The 18,869-nt window shown below is 38.8% G+C and overlaps 2 protein-coding genes across 3 annotated transcripts in view; one reads left to right on the forward strand and one right to left on the reverse strand.

Annotated features, from left to right (window-relative positions):
* The window catches only part of LOC143294490 (cytosolic Fe-S cluster assembly factor NUBP1 homolog), a 48,844-nt gene extending 33,858 nt beyond the window's left edge, over window positions 1-14,986 (reverse strand). The window contains exons 1-3 of the mRNA XM_076605893.1: window positions 14,900-14,986; window positions 10,144-10,245; window positions 7,335-7,468 (exon numbers count right to left, since the gene is read on the reverse strand). Coding sequence (XP_076462008.1) covers window positions 7,335-7,468; window positions 10,144-10,245; window positions 14,900-14,930 — 267 coding nt within the window. The 5' untranslated portion in view covers window positions 14,931-14,986. The remainder of the gene's footprint in view (window positions 1-7,334; window positions 7,469-10,143; window positions 10,246-14,899) is intronic.
* Window positions 14,987-15,433: 447 nt separating this feature from the next.
* Window positions 15,434-18,869, forward strand: part of LOC143290072 (tektin-3-like) — a 14,458-nt gene continuing 11,022 nt past the window's right edge. The window contains exon 1 of one of the 2 annotated variants that reach the window (XM_076599373.1): window positions 15,434-15,623. The gene's annotated coding sequence lies outside the window, so the exon portion shown is untranslated. The remainder of the gene's footprint in view (window positions 15,624-18,869) is intronic. The other variant, XM_076599365.1, reaches the window with a different exon arrangement.

Consider the following 18,869-nt stretch of genomic DNA (forward strand, 5'->3'; position numbering starts at 1 on the left):
ACGGAACACCATAGTGTTCCACTATAATAAGAAACTTTTTTTTTCAATGATGCAGTTTATCCATGAATAGATTTTGTGACAGTTACGGTCACCTTTCGTACAACAGACATCTCCGTTTTCTTTCAGACGTAACAGACATAACTGTTCCAAGGCAAAAAGAAAGTTTCTTTCAGATCAAACAAACCGTACTGAACTCAATAGATATGCATGAACGCTGCACAATAAACTGAATGCATCACATATCAGATATGTGCCGACTTTTACAGCAGAGAAGAGGAGGTTTTATCGCCGCTTTTCAGGCATGACTTAGGACTCTGAATTCTCTTTTCTAGTTATCACAGCGGTGAGTCTCACGTTATCAATAGGGGAGATTTTCTGCACAAAGAACCCTTTGATACAAAACATTCCAAGGAGGCAGGCGGCTGTAACAGCTCTATGACCTGAAGATCAAGTCCACTGAAAAGACTGGGAGGGTTTTGCTAATCTCTGTCACTGTGTCAAATCTGCTGTCACTGAATCAATGATCCTGTACTTTTGGGAGAAATAAATATAAAAGCCTGTGTCAAAATTTGTGACACTCTCTCTCTCTCTCTCTCACACACACACACACACACACACACACACACACACACACACACACACATTCACATCCACACATACAAACACACATGCACACAATTAGATTCTTCACAAACTCATTCACATAAAAAAACTACATATTTTGTGAACAAAAGCAGCAAAGATCACAATGCGTTGGACCTTTTCAGTGTGTTGATTTATCCTTTCAGAGAGAGAAGGGGAGAGAGAGAGAAGAAAAAGAGAAGAAAAAAATCTGACCTCAGCAAATGTGAAGGTGCATTGTTCAATTTTTCAAATGTAATCCTTTAGTTTTGTCAAAAATGTCACCATCAAATGTAGAAAAGATTCTTTTCTAAAATATATTACAATATTCACTGACCATATTCAATTTCCCTGAAAACAGAAGTTTAAAGAAACAATGGCACACTCAATTTCTCTGAAAATACAAACGTTAAAAGAAACTGAATGTTCAAATCAATCAAAACCAGTCTGAAATTATCTTGACATGATAAGTGCATCAAAGAAGGTAAAAATGGTGCCAGCCTATAGTGACAAGGGGACTGCTATATGTACCCATATAAACTACTACTGTATTCATGTTTGTGTGTGATTTCCATTCCATGTCTGTACATATTATGTACTGTCCTATCCTATGCTATATTCTATACTCATCATACATGAACACTCATTTTGATCTGAAAGAAAACATGTAACTCCAGCGGAACACAGCACAGACATGGGAAAGGTGGTAGTGCTAAAGTGTGCAGTGGAGGAAAAGAGGGGGTGGGGCCTGGGAGAAGGGGTGTTGGGGGCAGGAGCGGGGGTTTGGGGGGGCAGGGGGTGGGGATATCAACACAGAAAGTGGAAGAAAGGAGAGTAGGACTCAGCAGAGAGTAGGCAAATATTGGGACAGGTTCTGACACACGACAGGTTTTTAGACCATGATCAGGAAGAAATGGTGAGAGAAAGAGCAGAGAGAAACTCGGAGGGAGGGAGAGCGAGAGACAGACACACAGAGGGACAAACAGTGAATCAGAGAGAGTCAGTGAGAGAGAGAAAGTCACACAGAGAGACAGACAGACAGACAGGACTGAGACAGACAGACAGAGGGACTCAGAGAGAGAGTGACAAAGAGTGAATGAGAGAGAGTCAGTGAGAGAGAGAGAGAGAGAGAGAGAGAGAGAGAGAGAGAGAGAGAGACAGACTCAGAGAGAGAAAGGGACTCAGAAAGAAACAGAGAAAGAGAGAGGGAGGTAAAGAGAGGGAGAGAGGGAGGGGGAGAGAGAGAGAGGGAGAGAGGGAGGGAGAGAGGGAGAGAGAGGGGAGGGAGATAGAGAGAGAGAGAGAGGGAGAGAGGGAGGGAGGGAGAGAGAGAGAGAGAGAGAGAGAGAGAGACAGACTCAGAGAGAGAAAGGGACTCAGAAAGAAACAGAGAAAGAGGGAGGGAGGTAAAGAGAGGGAGAGAGGGAGGGGGAGAGAGAGAGAGGGAGAGAGGGAGGGGGAGAGAGAGAGAGGGAGAGAGGGAGGGAGAGAGAGGGGAGGGAGAGAGAGAGAGAGAGAGAGGGAGAGAGGGAGGGGGAGAGAGAGAGGGAGAGAGGGAGAGAGGGAGGGAGATAGAGAGAGAGAGAGGGAGAGAGGGAGGGAGAGAGAGAGAGGGAGAGAGAGAGTGACTGACTGATAATTCTTTACTTTTGAGGATAATATATCAAGATAAGCCATTGCACGTTGTTTTTTCATTCAGTCCCTGCCCTATATGGGGTCAAAACTATACTAAAACAACAACACACCAAAAGCATGCAAACAGAAAACATCCATCACCTCCCTACCCCACACACGGCCTGCCACGTGCACCCGACACACATTCACAGACAACACTTACACAGTGCATAACACTTTCAAACACATGCAATGGAAAAACAAGGTCTAGCATTACAGAGTGCATAACACTTTCAAACATATGCAATGGAAAAACAAGTCATAACACTTTCAAACACATGCAATGGAAAAACAAGTTCTAGCATTACAGATGCATAACACTTTCAAACACATACAATGGAAAAACAAGTTCTAGCATTACAGATGCATAACACTTTCAAACACATGCAATGGAAAAACAAGTTCTAGCATTACAGATGCATAACACTTTCAAACACATGCAATGGAAAAACAAGTTCTAGCATTACGGAGTGCATAACACTTTCAAACACATGCAATGGAAAAACAAGTTCTAGCATTACAGAGTGCATAACACTTTCAAACATATGTAATGGAAAAACAAGTTCTAGCATTACAGATGCATAACACTTTCAAACATATGCAATGGAAAAACAAGTTCTAGCATTACAAAGTGCATAACACTTTCAAACATATGCAATGGAAAAACAAGTTCTAGCATTACAGAGTGCATAACACTTTCAAACATATGCAATGGAAAAACAAGTTCTAGCATTAGAGAGTGCATAACACTTTCAAACATATGTAATGGAAAAACAAGTTCTAGCATTACAGAGTGCATAACACTTTCAAACATATGTAATGGAAAAACAAGTTCTAGCATTACAGAGTGCATAACACTTTCAAACATATGTAATGGAAAAACAAGTTCTAGCTAGCATTAGAGAGTGCATAACACTTTCAAACACATGCATGGAAAAACAAGTTCTAGCATTAGAGAGTGCATAACACTTTCAAACATATGTAATGGAAAAACAAGTTCTAGCATTACAGAGTGCATAACACTTTCAAACATATGTAATGGAAAAACAAGTTCTAGCATTACAGATGCATAACACTTTCAAGCATATGTAATGGAAAAACAAGTTCTAGCATTACAGAGTGCATAACACTTTCAAACACATGCAATGGAAAAACAAGTTCTAGCATTACAGAGTGCATAACACTTTCAAACGCATGCAATGGAAAAACAAGTTCTAGCATGTAAGAGTTTAACTTCATTAAAATGATAGAAAGATAGATTGACTAACATACAGAGCGAAAGAGAGAGAGAGAGAGAGGGAAAGAGAGAGAGCATACAGTTGTAAGCATGTTGAATACAAATTAAATAAACATAATACATACTACCAGGAACACTGAAATGAGTGACGGTAATGGTTAAACAAATAAAATGTGTAAATGATAAAGTGTAGATGGGAGATTAAGAGAGTGAATGAGTGAGCAAGACACAGAGAGAGACAGAGACAGAGACAGAGACAGAGACTAAGAGAGAGCTTACAGTTGCAAAGAGGTCTTGTGAGTATGTTCAATCCTCTGTACTCCATCTCACCAGCTCTGTTCTGATACTTGACTTCTAAGGATACCTCACATAAGAATTAAGACCTACAGATACATATCATATTCTTTTCAAGCCACAAAGATGCGGAACATACTCCCTGATAAACTCTGATGTTAAGACTTCCTCATCATGTCATCTCTTTCAAATCTGGCCTCAAATCTCACTACTTCTCTGAGCAATAAGTTTAAATAAGGCAAGTCCATCTAAACAGTATGCTCCTGTGTGTGTGGTGTGCTTGTTGAAGTCTGTATACATTATGTATGTGTACTCACATGCATGTATGTGTACAATTATGTGTTTGGTGTATGTGTGTGTGTTTGTATGTGCATGCGTGTGTGTGTGTGTGTGTGTGTGTGTGTGTGGAGGGGGGCTTGTATGTCTATATTAGTGTGTGTGTGTGTGTATATATATATATATATACAATTATATATGATTGAATGTATGTTTATATATCCATGCGTGCATTGTGCTTATGTGTGTGTATACTAGTCATATTTTGGTATGTTTATGTAATACTGTGTAATATTGACATAATGTGTTAATGTGTAAACACCAAAGCACCTAGAACAGGTTTCTGGACAGTGTGCTGTATAATTATCTATTATTATTATCATTATCATCAAACATAATACATAATACCAGGAACACTAAAAAAATGGTGATGTATAAAAAAAGAATATGTAAACAATAAAGAGTAGATGACAGAGAGACAGAGACAGAGACAGACAGAGAGAGAGAGAGGGAGGGGGTGAGGGGAGAGAGAGGCAGACAGACAAACAGACAGAAAAACAGACATGCAGAAAGGAAGACTGACAGACAGAAAAAATCTGTGAGATTAATTTTTCTGTGGTTCCACGTAAATAAAACACCACACATATGAAAAGCGTGTGTATACGTAATTCATAGGTACTCAGTATGGAAGGCAAATGGTTTATGGAAAAATGATAAAAATCTAAGTCCCGTGCCAGAGAAGCCCTGCTTCTGATTGAATGGTAATGATGATACAGAGTACATAATTATGTAAGGCTCAAAAGTTTTAGTGTGCTTGGATGTTTTCTTCTTCTTCTTCTTCTTTGTTCGTGGGCTGCAACTCCCACGTTCACTCGTATATACACAAGTGGGCTTTTACGTGTACGACTGTTTTTACCCCGCCATGTAGGCAGCCATACTCCGCTTTCGGGGGTGTGCATGCTGGGTATGTACTTGTTTCCATAACCCACCGAACGCTGACATGGATTACAGGATCTTTAACTTGCATATTTGATCTTTTGCTTGCATATACACACGAAGGGGGTTCAGACACTAGCAGGTCTGCACATATGTTGACCTGGGAGATTGGAAAAATCTCCACCCTTTACCCACCAGGCGCAGTCACCGAGATTCGAACCCGGGACCCTCAGATTGAAAGTCCAATGCTTTAACCATTCAGCTATTGCGCCCGTCTTTGGATGTTTTCAAAATAGACAGCAAGATGCCTCTCAGTGGTGCTTGTGCCAGTGAGGGATCTGATATGATGGTGGGAGCTGGTTCCAGAGCAAACTACTGGAGTAACACAGGGTGGATTTGAATGCATCAATCCTTGGAACAAGGATCTGAAGTTTGCTGCAATCTCGTCTGTTAAACTGAAATTTTGATATGGGATTAGTATGAACAGTTCTTGAACTTATTCTGTGCATTAAGATTCCGTTGCTCACAGAGAATGCTTCCCACAGAGGTAAGAAAGCAAGAGATTTACAGCCTTGTTTATCTAAGCATTGTGATCTGAGGAGGACCGTTTTTCTACCCCATTTATAGAGACCAGTTAAGAGCTTTAAAAGAATAAGTGCTTGCAGAGTTAAACAGAGTGGATCCATAACTGATGAATGAGAGAACGTATGCTTGTAGAAATAATTTTCTGGCATGTAAGTTTAGAAAGCGTTTCATTCGACATAACTGGAATATTTTCTTTGACATATTTTGACATAAATTGTTAATGTGATTATTCCATGCCAGGTTATTGTCAATTATGACACCCAGCATCCTATGAGTGTTGACTTCTTCTATGGGTGCTCTGTCAATATAGATGGTTAGAATCTAAAAAGATAGATTTTGATGGGTTTTTTTCTTACTGCTATGAGCATGAGTTCAGTTCTTAAGGGATTCAGAGACATGTGATTCAGGTCACACCAAAGCTTTATCTTGTCAGCAGCTGATTGTAATGATTGGGATACACTGTTAAGATCAATGTGACTGATGTGTATAGCTGTATCATCATCAACAAGTTCACATGATTCATTTGTTTGCAAGGGATGATCCTTGGGGGATGCTGCACATGAAAGGCTGTGCATTTGACATACATACATGTATTAATACACACAGTTTGCTGCTGGTTTTGAAGGAAAGATGGTATCAGCCTGATACTATTATCTGATATGCCATATATTTGTATTTGTATTTCTTTTTATCACAACAGATTTCTCTGTGTGAAATTCGGGCTGCTATACTACAGCGCCACTCATTTTTTTGTATTTTTTCCTGCGTGCAGTTTTATTTGTTTTTTTCCTATTGGAGTGGAATTTTGCCATGAACAACCCTTTTGTTGTCGTGGGTTCTTTTACGTACGCTAAGTGCATGCTGCACATGGGACCTCGGTTTATCATCTCATCTGAATGACTAGCATCCAGACCACCACTCAAGGTCTAGTGGAGGGGGAGAAAATATCGGCGGCTGAGCCGTGATTCGAACCAGTGCGCTCAGATTCTCTCGCTTCCTAGGCCATCACTCAACTAACAAAAGCTTTTTAAAAAGCAGTTTATGGTTGATGTGATAGAAAGTTTTTGTGAAGTCAATAAAAAGAGCTAATGCCTGGCTGGTTTTTATGCAAGAGGTCCAAATTTTCAAGGTGTTGATAAATGCGCTTATTCATATCTTTTTCACATGGTTTTCACAATGAAAATGGAACAGAAATGAGTCTGCAGTTTGTTAGTTGGCTTTTATCCCCAGATTTGAAAAGAGGGATATTTTTGCATGCTTGAACAGTGTTGGGAAATTTTTGTTTAAATACATAAGTTACAAATATAGGTCAGATTGCCAGTAATGACTGGAGCAGTCAGCTGACAAAGAGAGAGACTCAGAAAGTGAGAAACACACAGACAATGAGCAAGACAGAGAGAGAGAATAACAGAGAGATAGTGAGAGAGAAAGAGTCAGCTCAGTCATACAGACTGACACAGATGGACAAAAAAGACTACGAAGAAAGAGACAGCGAGAGAAAATGAGAGAACAACACACATCTTATTGTACATGCGCAAGTATGCATAAATGCATGTGCACTAGATACCACACACACACACACACACACCACACACACACACACACACCACACACACACACACACACACCACACACACGCACACACCACACACACACACACACACACACACACACACCACACACACACACACACACACACACAGAACCTCACCTGTTTGTTTTCATCGGAAGCCAGGCCGTGGGCCAGGTGTGCAGTGAAGGTACTCTTGCCCACGCCCCCTTTACCTGACAGCACCACTATCTTGTGCTTCACTGTCTGCAGCTTCTGCTGAATCTCCGCAATGGCTGCACACACACACACACACACACACACACACACACACACACACACACACACACACACACACACACACACACACACGCACACACACACACACACACACACACACACACACACACACACACACACACACACACACACACAATACCAATGTTCCCTTACAGTTCATAATATTGATTTCTTCATGACAACAAAAATAACAATAATGTACATGAAGAAAGCACCCTTTCTGAGTTTCTCTCTAAGAGCTCAAGGCGCTTTACATGAAAGAAAACAGTTACATATTACATGAATCATTCATGACCACTCTTTCTCAGAGTGTAACAACTGTGTGTGTGTTGCGTATGTGCCCGCACGTGTGCATGCATCGTTTTGTGTGTGCGCACGTGTGTGTGTGTGCCTGCGTGTTGATCAATCATCTTTTAAAAAAATAATCTTTGTCTTCTGTCCCCCTGTGGTGAGGGCAACATGTAAAAAAAGCCACAGTTTTATTTTTTACCCTCCTTTATAAAAAACAACAACTTTACTGTGTCTGTCCTTCTCTCTCTTTCTCTATGTGTGCATATGTGTGTGTAAGCCTTCTTCATCTTCGTTTGTAGGCTCCAACTCCCATGTTCACTTGAACGAGTGGGCTTTTATATGTATGACCTTTTTCACCATGCCATGTAGACAGCCATACTCCATTTTTGGGGGGTAGTGTGTGAGTGTGTGTGTGTGTGTGTAAGTGTGTGTGAGTGTGTGTGTGTGTGTGTGTGTGTGTGTGTGTGTGTGTGTGAGTGTGAGTGTGCATGTGTGTTTGTCTGTGTGAGTGTGCATGTATGTTTGTGTGAGTGAGTGTGTGTGTGCTTGCATGCATGCACATTTCCATGCATGTGTTTGTGCACATTTGTATGCACCCTCAATTGAAACAACCGACAAGCTTACTTTGTATTTCTACAGGTAGGTGAACATGGCTTGAACGAATTAGAAAAACAGTCATCAACTACTCATATGAGCGATAACAGCTTTGGATCATACATTTCATCTGCCAGTCAGAAATAATCCAGTCTGAGAACAGGTGTGGTGTGAATTTATGGCCACTGCCACCTAGACATGTCTCAGTCTCCACTCCAGATCGTCACTCACAATTACCTTCACAGTCAACCTGCCACCCACGTTGGGTTAACCAAGTGAACACCTCTTTTCTTTCTTTCCCTTTTCCCGTGATTCTGAAATAATTTTTTTTAGGCATTTTTAATTTTTATTATTTGTGTTATTATTTTGATATTGTTGTTGTTGAAGTTGTTGTTATTGATAAAAAATAATATTATTATTAACACTATTATTGTTGTTATTATTATTATTATTATTATTATTTATTCCATGTTTTATTTGGTATGGTAACAGTTGTTGATACTGTATGACAGTGAAGAGTTCTGAGGTGATGCCACTAGTTCCAGTGTGTTGCAGGTTTTTATTTATTTATTTATGTAAGCTTATCTATTATTTATTCACCTTTATTTTATTTTATTTTTTTTTTAATTAAAAAAAAAAAAAATTCTCAAAGCCTGACTAAGCGCGTTGGGTTACGCTGCTGGTCAGGCATCTGCTTGGCAGATGTGGTGTAGCGTATATGGATTTGTCCGAATGTAGTGACGCCTCCTTGAGCTACTGAGACTGAAACTGAATCATTCTTGATCTATACTAGAAAAATAAACAAAATATTTATCTGTAATAGGTGCTTTACTGTGCAATGTTCAATAAAACATGATGCTTTGTCAAGCAGTTATAAGAAATTTACTTCATATTCAGAATGGGGACATTTTTGTGTTGTTGTTGGCCAATAAAGAATTTCATGATCAAGTGACTGTAAACAGTTTTCTCTCTAAAAATGATCAAAACAATCCTTGATGACCATGCAATTTGGAAGACTTAGTCAACCTATTCAGTGACTAAGTAAGTGATTTACACACAAGGAAACCAGTTATCACAAAATAAGTTTTCACATTTTTTCTCTCCTCTTTTTGTTGTCACGATTGAGGAGTGAATGTACGTAGATACAGAACATACATGACCACAAGCACATTTATATGTAAACACACACACCTGCTTGTACACAACACATGCACTGCACTTGTATATACACATGCAAAAAGTTGAAGAACACATGTATGTACTAATGCATATTTTTATTTGTAACATTTGTCAGGTGTGCTTAATGATTTATAAATGTAATATTTTCATAAAAGATGTGGTTTACAAATATACAAATATCCCCCCTCCCTTTATTTTAATCCTCTAGAATTCCACGGAATTAGTTACTAGGTTAGGGTTCGGGGTCAGGGCAGGGTTAGGGTTAAACATGCACACACATACACACAACATATACTTTCCCCTTCACATCTGATACAGCTTCCAGTGAACAGACGCTGAACTGAAGACTGAACGCATTGTATGTTAAGTCTACTCGTACAAAACAGCTGCACACTTGCATGCAAAGACACACACACACACAGACACACATGAATGTAAGCACTCACACATGTACAAAGTTTTATTCATATTCTTTTTGTTGTTGTTGTTGTTTGTTTGTGGGGCCCCCCGTCTATCATAACTCATAGTCAAAAGGAAAAGATGTAACACTTAAAATACAGAAAGAGAGAAATGACTGAACGCACCCAAAGGCCCAGACACCCCTTACCTGGGTCAGGTCCCTTGGGCAGACTGGAACACAGGGACTGGTTGGGACAGCCCTGACAGGCTGACGCCTTGCCTGCCGCATCGCTCTCGGTGCCGGGGCAGTCTGCAACATCACAAGATAAACACAATCTTCCTACAACATCACAAGATAAACACAATCTTCCTATAACATCACAAGATAAACACAATCTTCCTGCAACATCACAACATAAACACAATCTTCCTGCGAAGCACAACATAAACACAATCTTCCTATAACATCACAACATAAACACAATCTTCCTGTGACATCACAAGATAAACAATCTTCCTCCAACATCACAACATAAACACAATCTTCCTGCAACATCACAAGATAAACACAATCTTCCTACAACATCACAAGATAAACACAATCTTCCTACAACATCACAAGATAAACACAATCTTCCTACAACATCACAAGATAAACAATCTTCCTATAACATCACAACATGAGACAGCACAACATAAACACAATCTTCCTGCGAAGCACAACATAAACACAATCTTCCTATAACATCACAACATAAACACAATCTTCCTGTGACATCACAAGATAAACAATCTTCCTCCAACATCACAACATAAACACAATCTTCCTGCAACATTACAAAATAAACACATCTTCCTACAACAAGATAAACACAATCTTTCTACAACATCACATGATAAACACAATCTTTCACAAGATAAACACAATCTTCCTACAACATCACAAGATAAACACAATCTTTCACAAGATAAACCAAATCTTCCTACGACATCACAAGATAAACACAATCTTCCTACAACATCACAAGATAAGCACAATCTTCCTATAACAGTATAAACATCACAAAATAAACACAATCTTCCTAAAAAAATCACAAGATAAACACAATCTTCCTATAACATCACAAGATAAACACAATCTTCCTATAAACATCACAACATAAACACAATCTTCCTGCAACATCACAACATAAACACAATCTTCCTATAACAAGATAAACACAATCTTCCACAACATCACAAGATAAACACAATCTTTCACAAGATAAACACAATCTTCCTACAACATCACAAGATAAACACAATCTTCCTATAAACCTCACAAGATAAACACAATCTTCCTACAACATCACAAGATAAACACAATCTTCCTATAAACATCACAAGATAAACACAATCTTCCTATAAACACCACAAGATAAACACAATCTTCCTATAACATCACCACATAAACACAATCTTCTTACAACAAGATAAACACAATCTTCCTACAACATCACAAGATAAACACAATCTTTCACAAGATAAACACAATCTTCCTACAACATCACAAGAAAAACACAATCTTCCTACAACATCACAAGAAAAACACTATTAATTTCCTACAACATCACAAGAATAAACTATTATTTTGATACATCACAAGATGAACACACTGCTATTCACTTCCTATTCAAAAGCAAACTAACAAACAAATTCCATAATTTGAAGTATTCCTAACACAACTTCGATCAAGATATAAAACAGAAAAATATGTATCACATTTACTTAAAACACAAAAACCTTACCATTCAGTCCAGAACCCTAAGACATCTTGCTTTGTAATTTGTAATTTGAAAAACCTAGCCAAATCGATCATGCAGGCAAGACATCTAAAACTTTTTTTCTTTCATTCTTTGCATCTTAAAATCTAAGACTTGAATCCTGATGCCTATGTAAAGTACACTGAATTATGTGACAATAGTAATACACCTGCTTGCATATTAAATTGCTTATTTCTTTTTGTTTCCATAAAACCAAAATGTAAAAAAAAAAAAAAAAAAAAAAAAAAAAAAGAACGAATATGGTGACATATGCATGTATTTCTGGGACACATATCAATATTATTGGTCCATTTCACATGGAGCATTGTGGAGTAGAAATAAAAAATCCTTTTTCTTTCTTTTTTTAAATAATAATTTCCCTTCTGTCTCTTCTTCCCTTATTTATTCATTCTTTAATTTTCTTTCGTATTGAAACATGTCCTTCTTCATACTTCTATACATATACATGAACCTCTAGTATATATATTTACAAAGGTCATATATTATAATTAGTGTTTTTACTATGTTATTACATAAAATGTTGAATACACAATTGATATATTCATGAATCATATTTACTTTTTATGTGTATGTCTTCTGTATTCATGTAAACAGTGTAAACGCAAAAATATGAATATAAAGAAGTTTGAAACAAACAAACAAACAAACAAAAACAAACACCACACACTGCTATTTTCTTTTTCATTCTATCTTAATTGTATGTATTAGTGCCTAAAGCTTTTAGCAATTTTTTGGCCTTGTAACTGTTGTAAATATTTTCTTTTAATCCAATGGGAAAAAAAAGAATGGTATTACTTACCAACAAGTAACATGATACATACATACATACTACTGTTACTTCTACTGCTGCTACTGCTACTACTGCTAATAATGATGATGATAACAACAACAACAATAATAATAACAACAGTAATAATAATAATAATGGAACAATCATGATGATAATGATGATGATGATGATGATAATGTACATATTCATTATCATTATGTCATTATCTAAGCTGATATTATCACACACACACACACACACACACACACACACACACACATATATATATATATATATATATAGATATATATTATACACATATCCATTACATGCTGAAACAGTTTCTAAATCAAACGTTTTCTATTTTACTTCTTGTTGTTACTTTATTTTGCTTTCTATCATCCATTATGTGTTCTTCTATTCTTTTACAATATATGTATCAAATGAACTTTACAGAAATGTTATAAAAAAAACAACAACACATCCTGTTAAGTGTTATTTTCTTACTAGTACTACTGATTCTTTTTGTTTTTTAAACAGACAGTCAGTCATGATACAACACATGCAACAGTAATAACTATAATACATTCTTTTTTGTTTTTTAAACAGACAGACGGTCATGATACAACACATGCAACAGTAATAACTATAACACATTAACAAAACTTAGTCAAAAACATAATTTTTTCTAAAATTAATGTGTAAAAATTATCATAATCAGTTCCAAAAAGGCTTAATTTTTTAACAGAATGTTTGAATTGGTCATCCCATACAAAATATACATAAACTCCTTCCATATTTCTTTTTCTAGCATGAGAGAAGGCAAACTCCAAAAACAGAGAATGGCTGCCTATAACCAGGTTTAAACAGTCATGCACGTAAAAGCCTTCTTCTTCTTCTGCGTTCGTGGGCTGCATCTCCCACATTCACTGGTATGTACACGAGTGGGCTTTTACGTGTATGACTGTTTTTACCCTGCCATGTTGGCAGCCATACTCTGCTTTCATAGGTAGAAATGTAAAAGCCAACTTGTACATGTATACATATGAGTGAACATGGGAATCGCAGCCACGAATGAAGAAGAAGAGGAGCAAACAGGAACTGAGACAGAGGGGAAAACTAAAGTGAAAGAAAGATTTTTTTTTCTTGTGGATGGGAGAGTGGATAGACTACACACATAATGTATACACATGTACACATACGCATACACACACACACACACATGTACTCTGCCCTCATATAAATAAGATATCAGTTATCACAAATACATGATAGCAAGTAACAGGTAATGCATGAATATGAAGAATGGAGGGGAGAGTTTCACAGGCAACCATACAATAAAAAACAGCATCAGCAATATGACCAAGATATCATGTATTAAGGCATAAGGTGGGATATGTAATGTTTTCTGATGGTGGTCAAGCAAATGTGTTGTTTAATCATTTCTGGGAGTGAATGCCACATGGCGGTACCCGATTAAACCAAAGTAGATTTAAACAGATCAATCCTTGGGACTGGGAAATGGACTTTTGGGAGGGTTCCTTGATGGATTAATAGAAAATCTTCTCTTTTTTTATATTAAAGTTGGTGGTGTGATTCCTATTATAATCTTATACATTGTGATTCCTTTCTTTAAAATCTAATCTATGGTTCAACAGAAGAATATTCACCTATTTGTACAAGTTCAGAAGAGAAGTATTTTTCTGAAATACCAGCTTGAGTTCCCATTTATGAAGGTTTAGTAATGGCTTCATCGAGTTTGCATTGGCAGATTCCAACAGCAATTTGTATAATATTTTGAGGATTGGATGTGTGCTTGAAGGAACCATTTCCATGAGCTGAGGTCAAGGAAATACTTGGTTTTGAACATTTGATAGGTTTTCTGAGCTATCTTTTTGAATTTGATCTACGAAGAGTTCACATGGATTTTATGTGGGGAAGCTGGTCATCTTTGTATGAGAATTGTATATGGGCTGTAACACTAACAGATCCCTGAGAGAGTCTGTTTATCTGTGTCACTGTGTGCGATGTGTGTGTGTGTGTGTGTGTATGCTGTGAGTGTGTGCGATAGACACAAGGGTAAACAGAGAGGGGGCAGACAGGCAGACAGAGGCGTACACACACACACACACACACACACACACACACACACACACACACACACACACACACACACACACACACAGAGAATATGTCGTCGCTCGAAGATACTTTGATAGTGAATAGATTTTGTACACGATAATAAAAAATAACACGGAACAGGAGAGTGTCCCACAGCAGTGCAAAGGACTGGGCAAATGTATGAAGTTCCAGTTCCAAAGTGATACTGGAACATCTGTCAGACTGAATTCTAAAACAATAGTGCAACTCACGCTGAGGGGCATCTTTCGGAACATCGGCCATTTTGTCAACTCTTCTAAATAAAGAAATAGCAGAAGTTCTCAAAGGTAGACAACTCGTCTCAAGGGATCGTGGCTAATGATACCGTTGCCACAGTAACAGCATCACTTCTCAGAGCTTCCAGAAGATTTTGTGGTCGAGCAAAGTTCATAAAATCTGTACAAGCATAATGAATACTGATTGATTTTTATCGACATAATGAATTGCTTTTTTTTTTTTTTTCTTTCTTTAGGTGACTGGGGGCATAAACTTAAAACATCGCTTGTGTACGCGCGCGCGCACATGCCCGCACACACTCAGCACACACACACACACACACAAACAAACACACACACAAACACCACATGCATGTACGCACGCGCACACACCCAAAACTGCGGTTAAACCTATTGCTCAACTGGTATGCTGTAAAGAAAGATAATCCTAAGCCGTTCGTTATTCCTGTGATTGAACGGCGAGAACGTGTCGCACCAGTGCTGTCCCTTGGCGTTGCCAAGTGTTGCCTAGTAGCTGGACAGCCAAACACCATTGGCCTGACGTGCACGAGCGTCAAGCACTCAGAGGTGCAGTGTGAGGTTCGCCTGTGGATAAGCTACTTCAGCAGCCAGGTCCACCCGATAGCCAGTGGCCAGTTAGTGTCCATAGCCGGACAAATAACCATCCAGGTTTCCTCGGGTCAGCCCCTTTGAGAGTCAGGTAAGAGCAGCGTGAATGACCACTTAAGTTACACACCTCTTGTTCATAATTGCTAGGATATGCCTGGTGTGTCGATTCTGTGACCTGGAACCACTCACTTCGATTTTAAGTCTCCTCTTTTGATGTAGTCTTAAATCTCGAAAGCATTTATTTCCTTGTCTGCAAGAAAGCAAAACGTACGACCTTTGTCGCGAAATGAATACTGATACATTAACTGTATTCGCTGAACACTTTTAAGATCTTAATGATTTTTAAATGTTTACACTGCGCTAGTTTGCTGTTCTGTGTCGCCTTCTTATTATTACTGAAGCAGTCCTCTCGTCCTAGCAAAGGCTTAATAAGTTTTTTTGTTTTGGTTTTTTATTTTTATTTTTATAAATAATATACCTATACCTAAGCCCTCCCCTTGATATTGCTTTGGCTTTGTCTTGGTCTCCCCACTTCCTTGACCTCGTATAACCCTGAAAGTAGAAACGCTTGTTATCTGATAAGATTCAGTCAAGTATTGGCCATGAACTCAATGCTAAGTCTATAGACAGGGTCTGAATACTTCAAATAGTTGATGACTGTATTACATGCCAAAGCAATGGCTGATGCTGTTCGCATTTAGCAATGCCCACTTCAGTCTGGTGTACTTTGGAATAATGCCAGACACGGCTTGGAAACATACCGTAGCCAAGACATTTCCCTCTTCAGTTTTAATGATGCATATGTGGTGGTTAAAAAACTATTTCTGTGTTCCCTTATTTGTTAACATTTGTGGTACTATTATGGCAGTGAAGTTTTTTCCAGTCCTGTCACTACTCTCGTAATACAGAGGTTCACTATATAGAGACATCAATGATGGAGGAAACAGAAATGAGAAAGCTATAGCAAGACGTCTTAATAAATAACAGATAACTAAAATGTCGCCATATACACAGAAAGAGTGAAGGAGAGAGTGAGAGACAAAGACAGACAGACACTGAGATAGGGTGGTCGTGTGGAGAGGGGGGGGATAAATTCAGAGATGGAGAGAGAGAGAGAGAGAGAGAGAGAGAGAGAGAGAGAGATCCTACCGTCCTATTACGTTATGTTGTGAGGTTACTGTAATATTCTGTATTCTGTAGTGTGATGTGTGGACGTGCCATGCTGTGCAATAACATTTAGTGCTGCATCGAATTGTATCACACTACCACAGTGCTGTCTTGTGCAGTGACATTTTGTTCTCCATTAGAATTTATCATCACAGCACAGCTGACAATCTTTCCCCCATTGTTTGTTGTTGACAGGGAAGCTTCTGTCCCCGTTTCGCCCTCTCTCTGTTTCTGTGCCACTCATTAAGTGCCCCATGTCTTTCACTTAATGACGGTCAGATAATTCCCTACCAGTCAAAGGGGAGGTTATCCAGTAATAACCTGGCACTCCTCAAAGCAGTCAATCACAGTTGAGGTGGCAAGCCTGTTCACATGGAACAAAACATCAGTTCTGACAGCAAGGGAAAGAGAAGTAAGAGAGAGAAAGAAAAGAAAAAAAAAGAGGGGAGACCTAAATATTGATCACACTCTAAAGCTGTTCGAATATGGGCTTGTGTAAGAAGGGTGGGCGTTCCGAAGCCAAAATATGATCCGGGCACATGCTAACGAGAGATCGTGCAAAGGGAAACCAATCTCCAAACTCCAGTGCACATGCTCAGCGCATCCGCGACTTCCCCACTGAAGAGGCGTACCTTATTTTGACACACAGCTGTTTCTGTTTCTGGTGACTGTTTAGCCGATGGTTGACGTTAAATGACTGAGTTATATCAATGTTCATTAACTGTATATGTCTGTTGATTTGTTTCTGTTTCTGTCACCGATAACTGATAATATTTTCTGTTAATCACAATCAGTTATCCACGAAAAAGAACTCGCTGATTTTGTCTTTTGAGGGGCATTAGAGTGCGTCCCAGTAACAAATGATATGAGTTCAACTTCAAGACCCTGTAGAAAGGAATGTTGTTTCGGTTTTTAAAACAGTGGGACCGCAAACAGCACCAAACGAACTCTAAACAAATAGCAACCCCACCCTCTTTTATATTTATTTGGCTTGGCAGATTAGAACTTTAAACAGACCATCCGGTAAGACAGTTTCCTCTCTCTCTCTCTCTCTCTCTCACACACACACATACACACCTACGTCAGTCTTCTTTGTAGGTAGCCTACACGTACGTATCTTATCGCCTCGCAAACTGTACGTGTGGTGAGACTAATGGTGGCACACTGATAACCCCAGCAACTTGAATGGACGGAACACACGTTATGTGTAAACACGATGAAAAGTAGGCCTCGCTGCTGTCCGTATCACTTTCCACTTTTCAACAGAATCAGGAAAGGTAGGTTTGGTGACGTAACTAGATTCAAAGGCGTTGCTGAAACTATTTCGGGACTAGTGAGGGAGATAGGAGGGGCCGGAAACTGTTACAACAAAAACAACAACAAAAAACAAACGAAAATTGAAATAGATAAATTAATTAATTAATTAATAATAGATAAATGAATGAATAGATAAACAGAATAGCGATGGGTTGACAACATTGCAGACTGGACAGGAAAACCATTAATATGCAGAGACTCATGCTTTGACACACAACCAACAGACTTGGGGAAGCTGGTGAACAGTTCTATGCGGGGCCTCAACGACTTTTCACGAGTTGAAGGAGAAGAAGAGGTTGGATGCGGTAGAGTTGTGAGGGAAAGAGGGGGGTGGGGTGGGGGGTTGAGATGGGGTAGACAGAAGGAAACTTGGGGATGAAAGGAATTATAAAACAGAACGAACGGGTGAGGCAGACAGTGAAAGACAAACAACAGATAGAGAAGGTGTGATATTTTTAAAAACTTGAGTTGTGAATCATATAAACACATGGACACACGCACATTCACACACACACACACACACACACACACACACATATAATACATACATACACACACATACATTCGCGCGCGCGCACACACACATACACACACACGCGCGCGCGCGCGCAATAACAAAAGGTAACTGGAATTTCAGTTTTTAACAACTGAAATTACAGACCTACTGCGAAACACTACCGTCGATTACTGAAGATTTATATATATATATTTTATAAGAATGTCCGTTGAAAGGACGTGGTGGCGATGTCCACTCAGAGAGGGGAAGGGGCAGGGTGCGCTCACTGGACTTCATGATTATTGTCAGCAGGGGGCATAGTGTGTGACATGCGAATGCCAAATCAGAGCAGGCAAT

The sequence above is a fragment of the Babylonia areolata genome, chromosome 1 (assembly GCF_041734735.1).
Source record: "Babylonia areolata isolate BAREFJ2019XMU chromosome 1, ASM4173473v1, whole genome shotgun sequence".
In the NCBI taxonomy this organism is placed as follows: domain Eukaryota; kingdom Metazoa; phylum Mollusca; class Gastropoda; order Neogastropoda; family Buccinidae; genus Babylonia; species Babylonia areolata.